General features: G+C 40.7%; 1 protein-coding gene across 1 annotated transcript in view; it reads right to left on the reverse strand.

Annotated features, from left to right (window-relative positions):
- The window catches only part of nek10 (NIMA-related kinase 10), a 180869-nt gene that overhangs the window by 82379 nt on the left and 74973 nt on the right, over positions 1-23517 (reverse strand). The window contains exons 17-19 of the mRNA XM_048608532.1: positions 14097-14142; positions 11201-11322; positions 447-549 (exon numbers count right to left, since the gene is read on the reverse strand). Coding sequence (XP_048464489.1) covers positions 447-549; positions 11201-11322; positions 14097-14142 — 271 coding nt within the window. The remainder of the gene's footprint in view (positions 1-446; positions 550-11200; positions 11323-14096; positions 14143-23517) is intronic.

The following is a 23517-nucleotide window of genomic DNA, read 5'->3' on the forward strand; positions in this document are numbered from 1 at the left end:
GATTTTTTTTATCACAAAGTCTGCTCTTGGGGCATTTTTGGTTAGTTCAGTGGTACTTAAAAAGAGACAAACAAATTTGTGATAATCTCTGATGCAACATTCTAAACTATATTTCATTCTCCATCATGACAATTCTAACATCTCAAGGTTTAGCTATTTAATTAACTCATCGGAAATACATTTGCAAATAGCCAGCTAGATGTTTGCCATGCAAAAAACAATCCCATTGTTGAAAATTCTCCAAAGGTACTGAAAATACCATACTTAAAAGTTTTGTTTGTTTAAAGGTAAGCAGAAATGTAGGAGAGTCAAGGCTTAGAGATTCCCATGCTATGTTGCAGTGAATTTTAATATAATGGGCAAATAATTTCAGTTTTTCTTGATTGTACCTAACCAATAATTTTGAAAGGCTGATTCACACAAATATTTTTAAGTTTCGTACTTACTTATTGTTACCTTGTCTAGTTCACCCAGCATGATATTGTTGGGTGTAAGATCTCTGTGGACAATTCTTTTTTCTTTGTGCAAATAACGCAATGCAAGGCATATCTGAAAAACAAAAATTGACCAGAATTATTTCTCAGAAAAAGAATTCCTTCAAAGGCACAGATTTTGTAGATGTAATGGCAGTGAAACTGCCCACATTTGCATTCATTACCACTGGAAACTGACAGCAGACACAACTTCCTGTGTTTGCACAAGCACAGTGAAATGTAGCTATTCAAAACCTGGCAGTGATTCCATGCTACTTTATAGGGTGTATTGTCCCTCAGATATATTAGGACATGTGAAAATTTCCTTTTCATGCTATATTACTAATAAAAAGCCCAAATAAATTCTGCCTTCTTCCTGAGCTGTATCTTGGTTTTGAATGGAGCATGTTCATGAATTTATTGTAAAAATTCTCTGGCTCCACAAAACCAATTTTAAGCTGTGCCAGATGTCAAATGTCAAATTTCTCCATTATGATAAAAGTTTCATATTTAAAATATAACAAAAAATAATCAAGTGGCAGCACTTGCTGGATGCCTGGAGAATCCTTGAGGTTGTCGCGTGTTACAAATATACCCCAAATAAGGTGAAATCTACACCAGAGAGATCAAAAGATTTTTGTGGGCAGCAGCTTTTCATCAGTTCTACCCAAGTTCTATTAGTTTGCCACTGATACAAAATCTTGGACAATGTTATATAAAGGTTAAAATTAAAGACAGTGTGAGTAGAGTTTCCATAAATATACATTTAAGACCTGAACACCAGAATTCTATGATAAAGCTAAGGACTGGTAGCCTTGATTTTAAAGTACGTAATGTGTAAGATCTCAAGAACATGCCAAGACAATAAAACCACAAGATTCCAGTGTTTTGAACAAGCAAAACCAAACTGTATTATACAGAGTCAGAATAGCAAAACAACCTACAATAGCTGTACATCTGGTATTCTGAAATCCAGAAATAATATGAGCTAAGTATAGATAATATTGCAAATAAAGCTAACATAGCACTTGCCTTCCTAGTTGCTTACTGTTACTGTATGTCATCTTTCTGTGATACATACACGTGAATGCCCAAGCTCCTCTGAATACAAATATTTTCCAGTATGTTACCAATCAAAAAGTATTTTGCTTTTCAATTGTTTCCAACAAAGTGGACAAACTCACACTTCACAATGCTATTTCCATTGGCTACGAACTTGCTCATTCACTAACCTGGTCACAATTGCTCTGCAGCCATTTTAAATTGTGCTCACTGTTTTTTTAATCTAACTCTGTATCATCAGGAATTCTGGGTACATTACCCTCAGCCTACTCATTAAAATCATTAATACAGATTGCATGAACAAACAGGAGTGTAAACAATGAGTGTCAGGTAACTAGCTTTTAAAAGGTCTGAAATCCTTCCACAACCCTTGGTTTTGAAAACATCCTTTTCCCATTTCAGTTCATAATCAAAAATGCAAAAGAACAGTTTGTACTTGCTTCCACCCTTAAGAAAGTGAAACACAATTTAAAGAATGCATTTCATCTCAAAATAAGTGATACACACAATAAAAGTCAAGACTTACATCCACTCATTCTTCCTTTTACTGCCTGATAGAATCAAAGCAAATCTTGAACCTTAAACTTACTTCAACATTTTATACTCTGAACACCATTTTAGCATTACATTATGTTTTCCAGCAACCTTAAATAGCCCTTACATTAAACGGTTGCAGCAAAAGAGTCTGTCTGAATAGTCCCATATTCTGTATTTTAAATTTTTCAATGAAGGCCTGTAAATTATGATCAGTGTCAATTAGAATCTCCTTGTTAACATGTTGAGCATAAACTTCAAATTGTTGAACAGCCAACAACAATCCCAAAGTCTATTTTTCCATAATAGAAGTAACTCTTCTGGTACTGGTTTAGTTTCTTTGAGAATTAGCCCTCTGGCTTCTATATTACTGACTCATCATCCAGCAACAAGACTTCACCCACCACAAGTCACCAGTGTCAATCATAATTGTGAAAGGTCTGGAAAAATCAGGGGCAGCCAACACTGGTGCATTTATCAGATTATCTCCAGCTTCTTGAAAACTGTCTGGCATTCTGCTGACCATAATACCTTTGTTTGTTTCTTGAACAAGTTTGTTAAAGGTGCTGAACTGCAATTGATGCTATTGCGCTGAAATTGTGCACAATTTTCCAGTAAAACCCACACATCCCTAAGATCTCATGAATTTTTCATGTAGTTTTACTAGTCCTTGGTAGTCCATTGTAGCCCTTGGTAACACTTGTCCTTGTCCTACAATGTCCCAGGAAAATCACTCTTGCTGTTCCAAATTCAAATTTGGCTAAATTTATTACTAAGGCAACTAACTATAATTACTTAAACAGGTTTCTAATTGTCTTATGCTCTTCTCATGATGATACACCATAGCAACTTCTAAATAAACTACAAACGACAAGCCTCAGCAATGTCTTGATTCATAAGCCTTTGGAATGTAGCTGGGGAATTCTTTAACCCAAATGGCATCATTCAACAAGAGTATAGTACATTTGATGTAGCAAAAGCAGATATTTATTTAGCCCATGATGTTAATGGCACTTGCCAGTACCCCTTCAATAGATCAATCTTAGAAAGGAATGAGGCACTGGCAACCCTATAGATGCACTCTTCTAATCGTGGAATTGGGTATGTCTCTGTCTTCATGACAGCATTTACACTTCTATAATCTATACAGAATCTAGTTAATCAATCCAATTTAGGAACTAATACTACTGGTGAATTTCAGATGCTTTGAGTAGGTTCAATCGAGTGGTTTTCCAGCATGTATTAAATCTTTCTTTCCAGTTGAGCTCAATTTTCTGGGCTCAACTGATAAAGATTCTGTTTTATTAGTCATGACTCTCTTCTGTCCACATCATGCCTAGCTAGATACACTATCCAAGTGTATCACTACATATTACCGAAAGTCTCTAAGTAGTCTTACAAGAGCATCCTGTTGTTCTTTCCCTAACTATGAATATTTCCTAATATTTCAGTGTTAGCTACTCGAATTGCAAGAGGTTCACTGTCTAGCTTTCCTTCTACCACATTCTTATTGTTGCTGTCATCTTCTACCTGACCCACTTGCTCCTCCTTGTCTTCTTCCCAATTCTTCTTTCATCGATCAGGTGTACTTATCAGTTAAGTCACTTCATTAACCCTCCTAATTTACTTTGTATGGAGCAGTGAATTTTGCTTTCAAAGGTTCACTTTGCAAAGGCATCAATATCAATACTTCATCTCCTGTTTGAAACATTCAACTTGCTGATAGTTTATCTGCTCATTCTTTCATTTTCACTAGTGAGACTTTGAAATGCTTGTGCTAGCCTACCAGCTCCTGAGTCTTTGTAGGAACATAGATACATAGTCCAACATTGAGGATTCATCTTTCTGGTTCAAGATCTTCTTCCAAATCAATTATAATGGACCTCTAATCTCATGACCATAAATCAATTCAAATTGACTAAACCCAGAAGATTCATTTGGCAGAGATAGGAGGAACTGCAGATGCCGGAGAATCTGAGATAACAAGGTGTAGAGCTGGATGAACACAGCAGGCCAAACAGCATCAGAGGAGCAGGAAGGCTGACGTTTCGGGCCCAGACCCTTCTTCAGAAAAGGGGGAGGGGAAGGGGGTTCTGAAATAAATAGGGAGAGAGGGGGAGGCGGATAGAAGATGGATAGAGGAGAAGATAGGTGGAGAGGAGACAGACCGGTCAAAGAGGCGGGGATGGAGCCAGTAAAGGTGAGTGTAGGTGGGGAGGTAGGGAGGAGATAGGTCAGTCCAGGGAGGACGGACAGGTCAAAGGGACGGGATGAGGTTAGTAGGTAGGAGATGGGGGTGGGGCTTGAGGTGAGAGGAGGGGATAGGTGGGAGGAAGGACAGGTTAGAGAGGTGGGGATGAGCTGGGCTAGTTTTGGGATGCGGTAGGGGGAGGGGAGATTTTGAAGCTTGTGAAATCCACATTGATACCATTGGGCTGCCGGATTCCCAAGCGGAATATGAGTTGCTGTTCCTGCAACCTTTGGGTAGCATCGTTGTGGCACTGCAGGAGGCCCGGGATGGACATGTCGTCTGCGGAATGGGAGGGGGAGTTGAAATGGTTCGCGACTGGGAGGTGCAGTTGTTTAGTGCGAACCGAGCGTAGGTGTTCTGCAAAGCGGTCCCCGAGCCTCCGCTTGGTTACCCCGATGTAGAGGAGGCCACAACGGGAACAGCGGATGCAGTATAACACATTAGCAGATGTGCAGGTGAACATCTGCTTGATGTGGAAAGTCTTCTTGGGGCCTGGGATGGGGGTGAGTGGGGAGGTGTAGGGGCAGGTGTAGCACTTCCTGCGGTTGCAGGGAAAAGTGCCGGGTGTGGTGGGGCTGGAGGGGAGTGTGGAGCGGACAAGGGAGTCACGGAGAGAGTGGTCCCTCTGGAAAGCAGATAAGGGTGGGGAGGGAAAAATGTCTTTGGTGGTGGGGTCGGATTGCAGATGGCGGAAGTGTCGGAGGATGATGCGTTGGATCCGGACGTTGGTGGGGTGGTACGTGAGGACGAGGGGGATTCTGTTTTGGTTGTTATTGTGGGGAGGGGGTGTGAGGGATGAGTTGCTGGAAATGCGGGAGACATGGTCGAGGACGTTCTCGACCACTGAGTGGGGGAAGTTGCGATCCTTGAAAAACGAGGACATCTGAGATGTACGGGAGTGGAATGCCTCATCCTGGGAGCAGATGCGGCGGAGGCGAAGTAATTGGGAATAGGGGATGGCATTTTTGTAGGAAGGTGGGTGGGAGGAGGTGTATTCTAGGTAGCTGTGGGAGTCGGTGGGCTTGAAATGGATATCGGTTTCTGGGTGGTTGCCGGAGATGGAGACAGAGAGGTCCAGGAAGGTGAGAGAGGTATTAGAGATGGTCCAGGTGAACTTAAGGTTGGGGTGGAAGGTGTTGGTGAAGTGGATGAACTGTTCGAGCTCCTCGTGGGAGCACGAGGCGGCGCCGATACAGTCATCAATGTAACGGAGGAAGAGGTGGGGTTTAGGGCCAGTGTAGGTACGGAAGAGGGATTGTTCCATGTAACCTACAAAGAGGCAGGCATAGCTTGGGCCCATGCGGGTACCCATGGCCACCCCCTTTGTCTGTAGGAAGTGGGAGGAATTGAAAGAGAAGTTGTTGAGGGTGAGGACGAGTTCGGCTAAGTGGATGAGGGTGTCAGTGGAGGGGGACTATTTGGCAAATCTCTGGCAGCAAATAATTAAAATATCTAATCTTTTGTCCCAATCCTGTGGGTATACATGACAGTTAGCCTTAAACATGGTTTTGAGAATCTGATGGTATCTCTCCAAAGCTCCAGTGTTTTCATATATTACATAGGTGAGTTCACCTGTTTTGTATCTAAACTGCTAATGATTGCCAGGAAAACATTAGATATAAAGTTAAAACCTTAGTCAGACTGTACCTCAATTTGTAATACACAATAAGTGAAGAACTGAGTAAACTTTTCCACTACTATCCTATCTGTAATTGTCCCGAGAGGAATAGTTTCTGGGAACTGAATTGTCACACCTATAAATGTAAGTATATACTGATGTCCTGCTTGCGTTTTGAGTAATTGTCCAATACAATCTACTCACACTTGACTGAATGGCGCTTCAAAAACTGGCATTTCTTTCAAAGGTTTGACACGTTGAGATTTTCCTACCACTTGACATTTACAGCACTGAACTATAACTTTATGAAGTCTTGGTCATATGAAATAACTGTTTATCGATACCTGCGATTTCCATATTCTTGTATGTCCTGCCATACGAATTTCATGTGCTACCAACGATATTGCTTTACAATATCTGAGTGGTACCAGTATTTTGATGAACAACTGTCCATTCTTCATCTGCAGATCTGTGAGGATGTCTCCACAGCCTCATCAAAACTCTGTTTTTAAAATAATAACTCTCTGAAACTCCTTCAGTTCAAGTTTCAATGTAAGCTGTCTGTGCTAACCTACTTAACTCTGAATCTGCATTCTCATCCTCAATTAATGAAGAGATGCCAAACATTTCCTTTGAATTATGCTCATTCTTAAATAGCTTCTAATTCTCTAACATCTTCTTGTGGTATTACTGTGATCTCTGGTGATGGGCTTTGTTTACCCATTGCTCTGGTCACTAAACACAATGAAAAAAATACCTCAAACCTGGTCCTGCAACTGTTTCATCTCTTTAGTTTCAACTGGAATTTCTGCGATTATAGGTGAAGCTATAATTTCCATTCCTGCTAAATCATTCCCCAAAACTGAATTAACTCCATCCACAGGTAATTTCTTATCTGCCCCAGCTACTACTAATCCAGATACAAGTCACACAATGTATGTAGGATATGCTCTTCACCTATCGCATTTACCAACATTTTGGATTTCACTGAACTCTTGAAAGGGAAAACTAAATACTTCTCCAACACAAGAGTTTGAGTACCTCCTGTATCCTTTAATATAGCTACAGGGTAGGGTGTTTCCTTTGAAGAAGGGATTATCTTCTCTTTAGATAAAAACCCTTCATATCTCTCCACCCTAGGTACTTATTCAGCATTCACGGCTACAATCTGATCTGTGGCCTTTTTCTTTTGAGTTTCCTTTTCTGATTCATGTACTCCCATATATTCCTTCACAACTTCCAACATTCTGAACAAATGTGTCTCATCTTGTTAAAATGGAAATACCTCAGCTTTTGATTTTCACTTCCACCCTCAGTGCATTCCCTTCTAATCCGTGGTGGAGTCTCGGGGCATTCCCAGCTATCCATTCTTTACCCTGGCTTCTTCTCTTTCATTCATGCTCCTATTTTTTATCACTTTCAAATTGACGAAGGTGACAGAAAAGAGGTTTAATTTTCATGGATTAGCTCATAATTGTCAGCCATTATTGCTGCCTATCTCACTGTTGCAACTCTTTGGTCCTCAATATGAGCTCTTCTTACGGAAGGCAGTGAGTTTTTAAATTCCTTAATGAAGAATTTCTCTAAGAGTTTCATATATGGTTTCAGCTTCTAATGTTCATATGCACAAATAAAAATTATTTTGTTTAACCCTTTGGAATTCAATTTAGGTTTCCCCAGACCATTCCTTTATTTCCAAATGCTTTGCCTATCTGCCTCAGATATTTGAATAATTCTAGTCTAGTTTTTTGTACAGCGTTATAATCCTGAGACATCTCCTCAAACAGTGACATGTAAATTTCCTGTGCTTTACCTGCCAACTTATGAGCAATATCCAGTTCCCTTTTGCCCAATATATTGTCTTCTCATTTTCTCAAATAACATGAAGAATGTCTTGACATTCTTTTCCTCAAATTTTAGTAGGGGCTTTGCAAACTTAAATATTTCCTTACCGGATATCGCATTATGATTCAGATTCTCCCCACGAAGGTCTGCATCAGCACTTGTCTCCTGTTACAATGTCATAATTTTAAGCATATATTTATGTTTCCTCATTTTATCTTCTCTTTATAATTCCAATTCTAGTTTTCTCATTTCTATTTCTTGTCTTTTTATTTCTATTTCCTGTCTTCTTAATTCCTTCTCCTTTTCTTTATTTTTCTCCATTCTTTCTTTGACTTTTTGAGCTCTTTGTTTGGCTTTTTCTGTCACCTCTAGTTTTCTCATTCTTTCCTCATGCTCAAGTTGGTTTAACAACAACTGAACATCACCTGATTCTGATGTTTCACTACCCAGAGTACCTGGTCTTTCTTGTATTTCCTCTAAACTTAAGTGCCATGCTAGTACCTCAATTATCTTTCCCTTCCTAGCTCTACCAGAGAATGGTACCTACAGTTTACCTGCCAAATCAATCAAGTGGACTTTGAAAGTCCCTTTAACTTTCCAGGTGACAACATTAATACCTGCAGGAAATCCTTTACTGTTTCCAGAGCCATGTCTTAAGTGCAGCATATAACATTTTCCTAAATCTGTGTTATTTATCAATACAACACACAAATCCTCATTGCCTTTGTTTTAAATCAATCCGGCTGTGAGGCTCCACACTTTATGATTATTCCCATAAAAGCAAGACTTAATTTCTGTGTGCTACCCTGGTGAGGCATAAGAGTATCCAGAGTCTGCACAGCGAGGCTCAGGACCTACATGGACACATATGAATGCTGCATTTGACAGCCCACTAGTTAACAGACTTCTTTTCCATGCAGGACAACATCATGTCAATAAAGGATTGACATACTCATCTTGAGGTGGATTCCTCCATTCTTGTTGCAATCATGGTCAGTGTGCTAGGAGTATTCCACAGTATGTAGCACCTTCTCTACTATTGCTAAACGATTATCTTTTTCATTTCACCTGGAATATACCATTTGTGTCCAGCTGAGCAGAACTCTACTGCCTCTGCCATCGTTACAGAATGATACAGTACAGAGGAGGCCCTTCAGCCCATCGCAACTACACCTACAAATGAACTACTCTAAATCTACACCAGTCCCACTTTCCAACATTTGGCTCTTAACTTTGAATGTTTTAACATTTCAAGTGCTCATCCAAGTACTTTTTAAAAGTTGTGAGGTTCCCACCTCAACTAACCCTGGTGGTGCATTCCAGCAACCCTCAACCTTTGGATGAAAATATTTTCTCAAATTTCCTTTAAACCTCTTGCCTTTCACATTAAAAGTGTGCCCCCTTGTTAATGAACCCTTCAATGAAGGGAAAGAGCTGTTTTCTATCCACTCAGTTCATGACCCGCATAATCTTATACACCTTTATCATTCCTGTCTCAGTCTTCTATGCTCCAAAGAAAACAACTCAAGTTATCCAGTCGCTCTAGAGGCTAAAACGCTCCATGCCAGGCAACATCCTGGTGAATGTCCTCTATACCCCCTCCAGTGCAATCATGTCCTCCCTATAGTGTGGTGACTAGAACTGCACATAGTACTCCAGTTGTGGCATACAGTTCCAACATAACCTCCCAATTCTTGTCCCAAATCTGTATCATGATTGAAAAAGGCAAATGTCCCGTTTGCTGTCTAACTACTCTATTAACTTGCCCTGCCACCTTCAGGGATCTGTGGCCAAGCACGCCAGGATCCTCCTGATCCTCTGAACTTCCTAGTGTCCTACCATTCACTCAGTACTCCCATCTGCTCTTGCTGACTTGTGAAATTTGAGTCACCAGGTGAAAATGCAACTGTCTGTCTTAAGTGTCCCACAATTAGCATCAATCTATCTTGGTGCACCCTCAGAATGAATCAGCCCCACTGCCATGTACAATGAATGTCGCTGCAGAGATTAAGAATATTATAATGAGTACTTGCAAACTAAGAATGAGGCAATTTATGATAATGAAAATAACTTTATTTCATTTGTTGCCTAAAATAAGTATGACTCAGTGCTGTATGACATGTTCTTTTGCTGATATTTAATTCTGCCAACAGGTAACTGTGATTGTCCTATCTCCAAAGAAATGATAAAATGCTGCTGAGCTCCATAGTCGCTTCCTGTGCAGTTCCTCTGCTATTCTGTAGATCTCTTTTTCGTACTCTGTGCTGTCTTCACCCACAGTGGCAACACTAAAATGGAATGTGTTTACTCAATGAATGCAGTGCATTTGAAAACAGTGGTGATGGGGAGCAAGAGCTGAAATTATCTAGGGAGGAGGACGAATGGTATGTAGATAAAATGGATTGTGAACAAGTGTGTGGAAAGGGAATGATGGGATCACATGAAAGATAAGCAAATGTGACACAATAGGTTTGGTAAGGTAAAGTGAGGGGGTGAAATGATAAGCATCGCAAGGTGTAAGTGAATGTACAAATGTACTCACCTTGCCTGTCCTGACTAAGTTACTAAAGTGTTTGCAGCACTGAATTCTGAAGGTGGAACAATGTTCCTTCTGCTGACTTCCTTGATCATCTCCCAGCTTTTACTTCTGTTTGGCAGCAGTAGTTCTCTACTGCTCACTGCAGAGAAGTTAAACTTTCTTTGGTTCCTTTAATTACTGGTATTGAGATTTGCATCATATGGGTCCTCATCATACTGCTGATGTACAATTGATATCAACCTGGAAATAAATTTATATTATGGTGGCTGCATTAAAAAGCCACAGACTGATGCGTTGAAATCACTTTGAGTTTTCAATGCAATTTTGAACTTTGCCTTGTCAACGCATCTCCAAATCAAAATCAGGACAAACATTTCAGGTCAATAACCATATCATTAGAACAGTTTTGATGAAAAGTGACTTGAAAGTTTAACTCTTTCTTTCTCCATTAATGTTGCCAAACTTCCTAAGCATTTCCAGTATTTTTGGTTTATAGATAAGCTTACTAAGAAGTCTTGGCATGATTGAATGGCGTTTTTTAACCCAAAGTGTAAGTTTAGTGTCCATCATATAGTGCATTAAAGTTAAGTTAAAATTGTCAGGCTCCCCCAGCTGTCACTTGTAAATGTGATTGATTTGTGATAGCCGTAAATATTACAGTGCCATTATTGGTGAGAACAACTGAACATGTTAGCATAAATCTAAACTGCTAAGGAGGCTAAATACTATAAAAACTACATACTGAATTGAATGTCCAAACCGACCATATTAGATTTACATTTGTTAGTTTTGACCATGAATAAACACTTTATCTGACTAGTGTCCAATGAGCCGAAATTTCAGTGTTGCAATGAATAAAGATTATTTATAATTCTTACTTGTATAAATATATTCCATATTCTTTCTTCTGTAAACTTTTGTTGCTTTTCTTTGAGAGAATTAAAGTGCTCACCAAGGGGTGCTCCTTCGATAAGTTCCATAACTATATACAATCGATCATCTAAAAAGAACAGTAAAATATGACAATACTTTTTTGACTAAAACACTGAATTATCTTTAACTTACCCTCTGTAAAATCAAAATGACATGTAAAATCTTCTTGTCGGGTTCTGGTGAGAAAATTGTCAAAACAAAGGAAAATGAAAGAAAATATCAATAGCCAAGGCAAATTTGAAAATGTTGATTCTTACAGTAATTATCTTAAATTTAAGACCATAACATACAGGAGCAGTATTAGGCCATTTGCCTCTAAGTCTTGACTCTCCTACAATTTTGCCTAAACTTATTGGACCATAACATAGAGGAGGAGAATTAACCCATTCAGCCTGTTGAGTTTGCTCAGCTATTCAATAATGGCTGATATGTTTCTCAACTCCATTCTCCTGGTTTCTCTTTATAACACTGACCAATCGGGAACCTATCTATCTCTCTCTTAAATACACACAATGACTTGGCCTACACAGCCCTCTGCAGCAATGAGTTCCACAGATTAACCACCCTCTGGCTGAAGAAATTCTTCCTCATCTCTGTTCTAAACTGTCGTCCCTTCACTCTGAGGCTGTGCCCTCCGGTCCTAGTCTCTCTTACCAGTGGAAACATCATCTTGACGTCCACTCTATCCAGGCCTCTCAGTATTCTGTAAGTTTCAATCAGGGACCCTACACCCTTCTAAACTCCATCGAGTACAGACTCGGAGTCCTCAACCACTCCTTATATGAGAAGCCCTTCATTCCTGGGGTCATTCATGTGAATCTGCTCTGGATCCCATCCAAGGCCAGCAAATCCTTCATTAGATACGGGGCCCAAAACTGCTCACAATATTCCAAGTGCGGTCTGACAAAAGCCTTATATGATCTCTGTACATTTCTGCTCTTGTATTCTAGTCCTCTTGAAATTAATGCTAACATTGCATTTGTCATCCTAACTACCAACTGAACCTGCATGTTAACCTTAAGACAATCCTGAACTAGGACTCCCAATTCATTTGTGTTTCAGATTTCTGAAGCTTTTTGCAATTTAGAAAATAGTCTATGCCTCTACTCTTTGTAGCAAAGTGTATAATCTCACACCTTCCCACATTCTGTTCCATCTGCCACTTCTTTGCCCACTCTGCTAGCCTAGCTAAGTCTTTCTACAGCCTCTTCACTTCCTCAACACTACTCATCCTTTCACCAATCTTTGTGACATCTGCAAACTTAGCAACCATGCCCTCAGTTCCTTCGTCCAGACTGTTCATGTATAATCTGAATAGTTGTGATCCCAACACGTATCCCTGCGGAACTCCACTAGTCACCGGCTGCCACCCATTTATCCCTATTCTCTGCCTTCTGTCAGTCAGCCAATCCTCTATCCATGCCAGTATCTCACCCATAATACCATGGGCTAGTATTTAGCAGCCTCCTATCCAGCACCTTGTTAAAGGCCTTTTGGAAATCTAAATATACCAATTCCATTGGCACTCCTTTGAGTGACTTGTTTGTTGCCTCCTCAAAAAATTCTAACAGATTTTTAGGCATGATCTCCCATTGACAAAGCCGTATTGACTCAGCCAGATTTTACCATGCACTTCTAAGTACTCTGGAATCTCACTATTTAAAATGGACTCTAAGACTGACTAAATGACCGAGGTCAGGCTCACTGGCCTATAGTTTCCTGTTTTGTATCTGTCCGCAAAAAAGACCCTGAGCCTGCCACTTCAACACACCACCCGGTTTCCTGGCCAGCATTTCTGTCTCAAGCGTGTTGCTGTGCTCCAGCAAAACTCAGCGCAAGCTGGAAGAACAGCACCGCATTTTCCACTTGGGAACTCAACAGCCTTCTGGACTCAATATCAAGTGCAACAACTTTAGGGCCTGAGCTCTCCCATGTCCTTGCCCCAATCACCACATACCAGCCTTGTTATCACATAGTCTGATATTACACACAACTCATTGTTAGCCACTAACAGTCTCCATTCATAGTATTCACCCTCTTAGCCGGATTGTTATCCACTCCTTTGCCTGTCTATCTGTTCTTCTCTCTCTTTGGGCTCTATCCCATCTATCATTTACTCCTTACCCCTTCCCCCCGACACTATCTTCTGTATATGAACTGACATTTTCCTAGCTATCATCAGTCCTGAGGAAAGGTCACTTGACCTGAAATGTTAACTCTGATATCTCTCCACAGATGCTGTCAGACCCACTGAGCTTTTCCAGCAAGTTCTGTTTTAGTTTCTGATTTACAGCATCTGCAGTTCTTTTGGTTTTTACCATGTCAAAGGATGTGGGATGTGATTGTGTGTACCATTTGCCACTAGGTGGCAATATTTCATTTTAAACTCCAAAAGTCCAAGCAACATATCTAACAGACATCAATGTCTAAAACAGGATGACTTTCTTGTGTAATCTTTGTCTTCAAATCTGATTATATTGCTGTACAGTGTTTTAAAATTTATCTTTTATGCAGATTTATTTCACTTGAAAGCCTACATTATTAGAAGAATTATACAAACATGAACTAAAATAGTAACAGTGCTGCTCATCATATAACAAATAAAGTATATTGCAAACTTACATTGTGCAGTTTACTAGGGTTACTGCCACCTTCAGTGTAAATGAAAACTCTTAGGAATAAATGTGAAAGGCAGTATGATTCATTAATTACTGCAATTCAGATGCAAACGTGCAAATTGAATTTCTGGGTTTCAGGTACATTATAATGCAACATTATCAATACATAAATAAGTGCATTCTTATTCCAGCCTTTTTGTTTTATAGGGAAAAATATACTTACTTTCTACAAAAGTCTTGTAATATTTCACTACATTTGGATGATGGAGCTGCAAAAATAATATGTTGCATTAAAGGAAATTAAAATAAACTAGCTTGTAAATTGCTCTGTGCATCTTTGTTTTGCCATTGGCTTTGTCATAAACATCAAATGCAATGTTATTCTTAATAGTAAAACTATTAAAATGCAGATATTACAAAATAATTTTATTGAAATAGATATCAACATTTTTTATGTAACCTGAGATGTACAAAAAAATTTCTGCTATTGACTTGTTTGTTTGCTTGTGTAACATTTGATCTAAGATCACCTGCCACTTAAAGAAGTTGATGGTGTTGGTTGAGGTTCAATATTGTACAAAATGACAGCTAACTCTTCAAATCGTGCCTTAGGATCTTTTATGTCAGGGATGCATCCGACCAAGTCGAAATACAAATGCAAGTATGCCTGCTAATTTGAAGCTACTTTCAGATGCTACTCATTTGTCTCTGCTTACTCATTGTTATATTTCAGGTTCAGAAGCTCCCTACAGCAATCAAGAATAAGAAGAGGAATTTTGCATTAAAATAGCAGAAACCAGCTTAGAGATTGACATTGTATAATGTTCCGAGAAGAGCATACAGGATTTCTTTTCGTTTGAGGGATATGAAACTCACAGGCAAAAAGCAGCATTTATTGCCCATCCCTAATTGCCCTTGAGAAGGTGGTGATAAGCTATTGTTATGAATGCCTGCAGTACATCTGAGGTAGATATATCCATGATGTTGTTAGGAAGAGAGATCCAGGTTTTTAAACAGTGACAATGAAGCAACAGTGATATGATTCCATGTCAGGATAGTGTGTAATTGGAGGGACACTTACGGGTGGTGATGTTCCTATACATTTGCTCCCTTGTCCTTCTGGGTGGTAGTGGTCACAGGCATGTAAGGTGCTGTCAAAGGAGGTTTGGCAAGTTGCTGCACTGCATCTTGTAGATGGTACATGTTGCTGCCACTGTATGCCCACATTGAGAAAGTGAATGTTTAAGGTAGCAGATCAAGCAGGCTGTTTTGTTCTGGAATGTTCGAGCTTCGTAAGTGTGGTCAGAGCTGCGCTCATCCAGCCAGACTCCTGATTTGTGACCCCTAAATGGTCGGCAAATTTGGGGAATCAGCAGGAAAGTTAGATGGTGCAGTATTTCTAGCTTCTGATCTGCACTGGTAGCCACAATACATATATATATGGCTGGTCCAGTTTATAGTTTCTGGTTAATGGGAACTCCCAAGATGATGATGGTTGGGAATTTAAAAATAATAATGCTGTTAAATGCCATGGGGAGTTGAGCAGATGTCCTTGTTGGAGATGTTTCAGCAGATTTTCTTGTTGCTTCCACGTGTGTAGAACAAATGTCGTTTCCTACTCATTGGATCAAGCCTGACTATCTTGCAGGTCTTGCTTCATATGCACATAGACTGTTTCAGTAGCTGGAGTATTGAAATTGATTCTGAACATTGTGCAATCATGCTTCATCTCACACTTTTAAGGGTTAAATTTAATCTGCCTCTGATTTGCCCATCTGACCAAACTGTTCATATCCTCCTACAATTTAAGATCTTCTTCCTCATTGTCAATCACCCATCCAATCTTTGTGTCATTCGCAAACTTACCTGTCACCATGCCACCCCACATGCTCACCAACATTGTTTACATATATAACAAATAATATGGCTCCTAGCACAAATCACTGTCGTATGCCACTGGACGCTGGCTTCCAGTCATACAAACATCCTTCTACCACCACTCTCTGTTGCCTGCCAATCTAAGCAAATCTTGGATCCAATTTGCCAAGTTACCCTGGATCTCATATGCTTTTACTTTCTTCATCAGTCTCCCACATGGGACCTTGTCAAAGGCCTTGCTGAAATCCGTATAAATTGCACTAACTGCACTCCCTCATCTACATTTGGTTACTTCCTCTCAAAATTTAACTAGATTTGTTAGGCATGACCTCTCTCTGTCAAAGCCATGCTGACTATTCCTGATCAAACCTTGTCTCTCTAAATAGACATCAGTTCTGTCCTTCAGAATTTTCCCTAATAGTTTCCCTTCCACTGGTGTGAGACTCATTGGTTTGTAATTCCCTGGTTTATCTTTATCACCTTCTTGAAAAGTGAAACCACATGAGATGTCCTCAAGTCCTCTGGCATCTTGCCTGTGGCCAGAGAGAAATTAAAAATTTGGGTCCGGGCCCCAGTGATTTCCTCCCTCACATCCCACAGCAGCCTAGGATATAACTCATCCAGAACTGGGCATTCATCTACTTTTAAGCCTGCCACAACCACCAACACCTCTTCACTCCCTACATGAATCTGCTCAAGAACCTCACAGGCCATCTTCCTGAATTCTATACCTACATTCTCCTTCGCCTACGTGAAGACAGATGTGAAATTAACATTTAACATTCTAAACAAATACTTTGTGTCGGTGTCTCAGGGAAGGGAGTGTCGAATTTCTAAGCCAGGTTGCTATTAAAAAGGAAGAGGTGTTGTGCATCTTCAAAAGTATTAAGGTAGATATGTCCCTGACTCCTGATGGGATCTATCCCAGAATATTGAGGGAGGAAAGAGAACAAATTACTGGAGCATTGACAGACAACTTTGTATCCTCATTGACCATAGAGGACTGGAGAATAGCCAATGTTGTCCCATTGTTTAAGAAGTGTAGCATGGATAATCCAGGAAATTACAGGCTTGTGAGCCTCATATGAATGGTAGGGAAATTATTGGAAAAGATTCTTAGGGACAAGATCCATACACATTTAGAAGCAAATGGACTTAATAGAGACATTTTGTGCAGGGAAGGTCGTGCCTCTTGATCAAGATTTTTAAGGACGTGATGAAGATGACTGATGAGGGAAAAGTGGTTGATGTGTCTACATGGACTTCAGTAAAGCCTTTGACAAGGTCCCTCACAGCAGACTGATACAAAAGGTGAAATCACATGGTATCAGGGGTGAGCTGGAAAGATGGACACAGAACCGGCTTCATCATCAGAGACAGAGGGTAGTGGTGGAAGAATGCTTTTCAGAATGAAGGGTTATGAATAGTAGTGTTCCACAGGGATCAGTGCTGGCACCTCTGCTGTTTGTGCTCTACATAAATGAGTTGGAGGAAAACATAGCTGGTCTAATTAGTAAGTTTGTAGACGATACTAAGGTTAGTGGAGTTGTGGATAGTGCGGAGGATTGTCAGAGGATACAGCAAGATATAGATCAGTTGGAGGCATGGGCTAAAAATGACAGATGGAGTTTAATCTGGACAAATGTGAGGTGATGCACTTTGGAATGTGAAGTACATGTGGAAATTATACAGTGAATGGCAGAACTTTTACGAGTATTGATATGCAGTGGGATCTGGGTGTGCAGGTCCACAGATCACTGCAAGTGGCAGCGCAGGTAAATAAGTTAGTGAAAAAGGCCTATCGCATGCTTACCTTCATTGGAAGGGGCATTGAGTGTAAGGATAGGCAAATTATGCTGCAGCTTTATAGAACTATAATTAAGCCACACTTGGAATATTGCGAACGGTTCTGGTCACCACACTACTAGAAGGATGTGGATGCCTGGAAGAGGGTACAGAAAAGATTTACTGGATATCGCCTGGTATGGGGGATTTTAGCTATGTAGAAAGGTTGGATAGGCTGGGATTATTTTCACTAGAACACAGGAGGTTGAGGGGTGACCTGCTAGAAGTTTATAAGATTGTGAATGGCATGGATAGAGTGGAAATTATGAGGCTTTTTCCCAGAATGGAGGGGTGAATTACTAGGACACAGGTTCAAGGTGCAGGGAGGGGGGAAAGTTTGAAAGAGATTTGCGTGGCAAGGTTTTCACACAAAGGGTGATGAGTGCCTGGAACACGCTAGCAGAGGAGGCGGTGGGAGCAGACACAACAGCAGCATTCAAAAAACAGCTGGACAAACACATGAATAGGAAGGGAATAGAGGGATACGGATTCTGTATGTGAAGACAGTTTTAGAATGGAAAGGCAAAATTTGTCAGCACAGGCTTGGAGGGCTGAAGGGCCTGTTCCTGTGCTGTATTGTTCTTTGTTCTTCTTTGTTTGTATTCTACCAATGTCCTCTGGATACATGCACAGATTTCCCCTTTGATCCCTAATAATCCCTATTCTTTCTGTTTATTCTCTTCCCTTGATATACTTGTAGAATATCTTCACCCTCATCTTGCCCACCAGTGTTTCTTTATGATTCCTCTTTGCTCTCCTAATTGTTTTCTTAAGTTTCCCCCTGCACATACTATACTCCACTAGGGCCTTCATTGATTTGCTCCCTTTGTAACTCGTATACACCTTTTTTTTTCCATTTTTATCCAGTTCTGAATATTTCTAGACATCCAGAGTTCTCTGGGCTTGTTGCTCTTACATTTCACCCCAAAGAGAACATGTTGGGCCTGTACTCTCCCCATTTACATTTTGAATGTCCCCCACTTCTCTGTTCCAGGTCTACTTTGGCCAGATCCTGTCTTATTTTAATAAAGTCTGTCTTTCTCCAATCCAAAACTCTCTTTTGCAGACCATCTTTTTCCTTTTCCATAATAAACTTAAAGCATCAGTAAAATGTTCTCCCACTGCCACCTCAAACACCTGCCTGACTTCGCTCTTCAGAATTAGGTCCAGCACTATACCGTTCCTTGTCAGACCTTCTACATTTTGATATAAAAAGCTCTCCTGAATACGTTTCAAGAAATCTGCTCTCTAAACGCTTTAAATTATGATCACCCCAAATAATGTTAGGTAAGTTAAATTCTCTAATAAAGTTATCCTTTTATTGTTTTTTCATGCCGAAGTGTATTGTCAATATATATGCTCCTCAGTTCCCCAGACTATTTGGGGGCTTATAATATACTTTTAACAGTATGACTTTTTATTCCTAACATCTTCCCACAAAGTCCTCCCATTTGAGGAATTTTCTAAGGTATTGTCCCCTCTTACTGCAGTAACTGACTCCGTAACTAATAATGCGACACCACCTCCTCTTTTACATGCTCCCCTGTCCTGCCTGAAGGTCCTGTACCCTGGAGATTGAGTTGCCAGTCCTCCCCCCAACCCCCTCCACCTGTGATGGTAACATTGCAATTCCACATGTCAATCACAGTTTAATCTCATCTGTGTTGCCTATAATACTCTTAGCATTAAAGTAGAGGCCATCCAGCCTCATCTTACATCCTTGAGACTCAACATGACTGAACTCCTTCTGCTGAGTTCCTTCTCTAAGGTATACTGTGTCACTATTGAACTGATGCACTGTATCCTCTGCTCCCATCTAACTAGTTGAACTCCTCCCAACAACATTAGCCAAAACCCTCCCGCAAGGATGTTGGTCCCATTCTGGTTGAGGTGCATACTGTCCCGTTTGTAGTGATACAGGAATCTAATACTTTCCTTCCTCCACCAACTCTTGAGCTACATATTCATCTGCCTTATTCTCCTATTTCTGTACTCACCAGCATGTGGAACTGGGGGTAATTCAGAGATTACAAGAGGTCCTGCTTTTTAATCTTCTGCCTCGCACCCTAAACTCTTGACGCAAGACTTCACCCCTCATTCTACCTTATATCAATTTGTAGCATGATCTCTGCCTCATCACCATCCCCCTTCAGGATGCCCTGCAAATGCTCAGTGACATCCTTGACCTTGGCATGAGGGAAGCAACATACCGTCCTGGAGACCCCCTGCAGCCACAGAAACACCCATGAATTGCCCTAACTAATAAACCCCCTATTACTATCATTCCTCTTTTCTTCTTACCCCCATCCTGTACAGTCAATCCCCTAATGGTGCCAGAAGCTTCACTGTATCTGCACTCCCCTTAGGAACCAGCAGTCTCATTAGCTTCCAAAAGGGTAAACCAATTTGTGAGTGGGACCCCAGGGAACGCTTGCACTCCCTTCTTTCATTCAATCCCTTGATCTGTGATAATGACCACCTCAGTGTCTCCAGCATCTGCTTGAGTTCCGAAACCTGGCATTTTCTGCTTTGTTTTTGTCTCATGATTCTCAAATGTGCTCAAGCAAATCCTTGAAACTGTTATTGAAACAAACTCACTCTAAAATATTTTAGAAGAGAAACATTCACCAAAGCAACCATAAATTTGAACCAAAAACACACTAGAAATATAAAACAATTTAATACCATTATGGGAAAGCAGCCTATCAAGAGAGACTATCAGGATTTGTTGGATCAGCAGGTACAAACTTCACAAAAGCCCCATGATTCAGATGTAAACTCTAAATAACATGTCAAAATAATGACTTTTTCTTTCAGATAGCCTAGGATGTCCAAAACCAACATGGTATTGGGTGTAAGAGATAACAAGGTGTACAGCTGGACGAACAAAGCAGGCCAAGCAGCATCAGAGGAGCAGGAAAGCTGACGTTTCAGGTCTGGACCCTTCTTCAATCAGGGTGTACTTTGTCATGTTGCTGAAGTGCACAATTTCTTTTAGTTTATTTTTAACCTGAAAAATGTCCAAAACTCCATCTTCCTGGCTTCAAACTCAGTATCAAAAATATCAACTCTCTTGTTTTACCTCACTAAATAAAGTCTAATATTTTACTTTTCACATTCTTAGGGCAGCCCTTGAGATCAAGGATAATTTGTCAGTGGTCTGGGATTATGGGTCCCAAGTGATTAAACTGTCCAAAGCTGAATCTGTACACCCTGCCACAAGTGGGGCTAGTTGTGCTTCATGAGGTGGGTGGCTGGTATGCTTGGTTGTTACATTTGGCCTTCACTAGGGCCTGTCAAAGATGCTCAAAATGGTTGCCACCTTTGTGGATGCTTCTTCTCCAGTGTGAGTGGACTTGAGCAAGAGTTTCCCATGAGTTGGTGGGCTGTTACAATTTTTCAAGGAAGCTTTGAGGATGTCCCTGAAGCATTTCCTCTGCCTTCCTGATAACCTTAACATGACAAAGTTCAGAATAGAGAGCTAATTTTGGGAGTTTTGTGTTAGGCATGCTCAACTGATTGAGTGTAACTAGTCCCTTGATGCTGGTGATATTGGCCTGAGAGAGGAAGGACACTGATATTGGGACACCTATGCTGCCATTGGATTTTCAGAAAATTGCACAGGCATCACTGGTGATATTTCTCTTGGGATTTGAGGTGTCCGCTACATGTTGTTCACATCTCTGTTACATACAGTTTGCCCTATAGGCTATGAGCTTGGCATGGATGTGAGGTCTTTTCAATCAAATTCTCTAGTCCTCAGATAGCCAAAGGTTGCACTGGTGCATTAGAGATTAAGTTGAATTTCATTGTTGATGCCTGTTCTCGCTGAAATGAGGGTCCCACAGTATGACAACTGATCCATGTTGCTCAGTGGTTCAGATTTGGAGTGGGGAGACAATGTTGCACAGCAGGCTTGATTTTTGTCTTCTGAATATTTAACTTTAAGCCCATTGTCTTGTACGGCTCCATAACTGCACTGACAACAATTTGCAGCTCAGCCATCCATTCACCTCATATAAAAGCATTGTCTGTGTACTGTAGCTTGATGTCAGAAGTTTGGGGTGGTCTTGATTCTAGACTGGAAATAGTGTAGGCTGAGTAGTTTCCCACTTGATCTCCCACTATGGAGGTCCATCCAGAGTGAAGCTTCATGGGAATGGGGTGAAGTCTCCTAGATGAGGATTATGGAAAAAAACATTGTTGCAATGATGGGGATGGCCTGTAGTAGGTCTGTTGGTGAGGATCACCATGCAACAGATGGAGAATGCCAGCAGCCAAATTTGAGGGTACTCAATAAACCCTCTCAGTTGACAGTTAAAGTTAATCATTATGATTAAAGAAAGTAATGTATTGAGGTTGCTGGTGCTTTCTGCACTTTTCTCAAGACTTGGCTTGCTGTGAAGATTATATCCACGGTTCCGCTGAATGGACAGAATCTGCATTGTTACTCTGGGAGAAGCGCTGATTGAGAAGGATTCTTGAAATAATCTTCCCTGTGGTGGATGGCAGAGAGTGATATCGCAATCAGTCTTAAGTGCTTTCTTGAGGTTAGTCATAATTACAGTCTCGTGGAGATCATCTAGCATACTCTGCACCATCCAGATGAGGGAGATGCATTCATGTATTATGCCAAGTATGCTCCTCCTTATTTCAGCATTTCAGTGTTTATTCCATCAATGTTGGTGACCTTGTTAGTTCTTAGCTATCAAATGGACCTTTGCAACTTAACTTCAGGCTGAGGCTGTGCTGAGATGGTTTGGGTCAGCATGTTGTGGAATGAAGCTGAGGGGACTCATGTCAAGGCCTGGGTTTAGTTCAAGAAGATCCTCAAAGTACTGCCGCCAACAGCACTAACTGCCTACTCATCCTTGATAAGCGCCACTCTCCTTAGCTCACAGTAGGGTTGGTCCTTGGGTGTTTTGGCCATAATGGTCTTAAATGCACTGACTGATCCATGAACAGCATGGGAGTTGGCAAGTTGCTGAATTTCTTGAGGTTTTCCCAGCCAACATCTGTTCTGATGGCCATGAGATTTTGTTGAACCGCAGCTTTCATTGGTATGTAGATCTGGTTCCTTTCCCTTAACGTTTAGTGGCGTTTCCCATTCACAAGGATCTTATGTGTGTGATTTCCTGTATTTCCAGATTGCTATTGGACCAGGTTGAAGGAGATAGAAGAATGGATTAGGCAATGGTGGGTCCAGAAGTCAACAGGTTTTGATAATGATGAGGACATTCTTGCAGTCTCTTGTTTGTATTATGATGTAGTGAAGGAAGTGACAATATCTGAAGCAAGGGTGTTGCTATGAGGTCTTGTATTTGTGTCTCTAAGATGAAAGGGTGTTTAATATGAACAGACCACATTCAAGAAAATATATTCACATCCACCAATCCACTCAGCCCTGCTTGACGAGCATCTCATACACCAACTAAATATTCATTCCCTCTTCTGACCTGATCAAATGCATCCCAGGATGCAATAGGAAGTCAGGGAAGAAATTGCAGGCCCCTAGCAAAGATATTTGCCTCATCTACAGCCATGGATGAGGTGCCATAGGATTGGAGGGTGGCTAATGTTGTGCCTTTATTTAAGAAAGACTGCAAAGAGAAGCCTGAAAATGATAAACGTGTGAGACTGGCATTGGTGGTGTGTAATTTGTGGAAGGGATTCTGAGAGATAGGATTTAAATGTATTTGAAGAAGCAGGGACTGATTTGGAATAGTCAGCATGGCTTGTGTGTGGGAAATCGTGTCTCACAAACTTTTTTGAGGAAGTAACCAAAAAGATTGATTAATCTGATATAGTATGAACTGCTGATGCTGGAGAATCTGAGATAACACGGTGTAGAACTGGATGAACACAGCAGGCCAAGCAGCATCAGAGGAGCAGGAAAGCTGACGTTTCGGGTCAAGACCCGA

The sequence above is a fragment of the Rhincodon typus genome, chromosome 2 (assembly GCF_021869965.1).
Source record: "Rhincodon typus isolate 14 chromosome 2, sRhiTyp1.1, whole genome shotgun sequence".
Lineage (NCBI taxonomy): Eukaryota > Metazoa > Chordata > Chondrichthyes > Orectolobiformes > Rhincodontidae > Rhincodon > Rhincodon typus.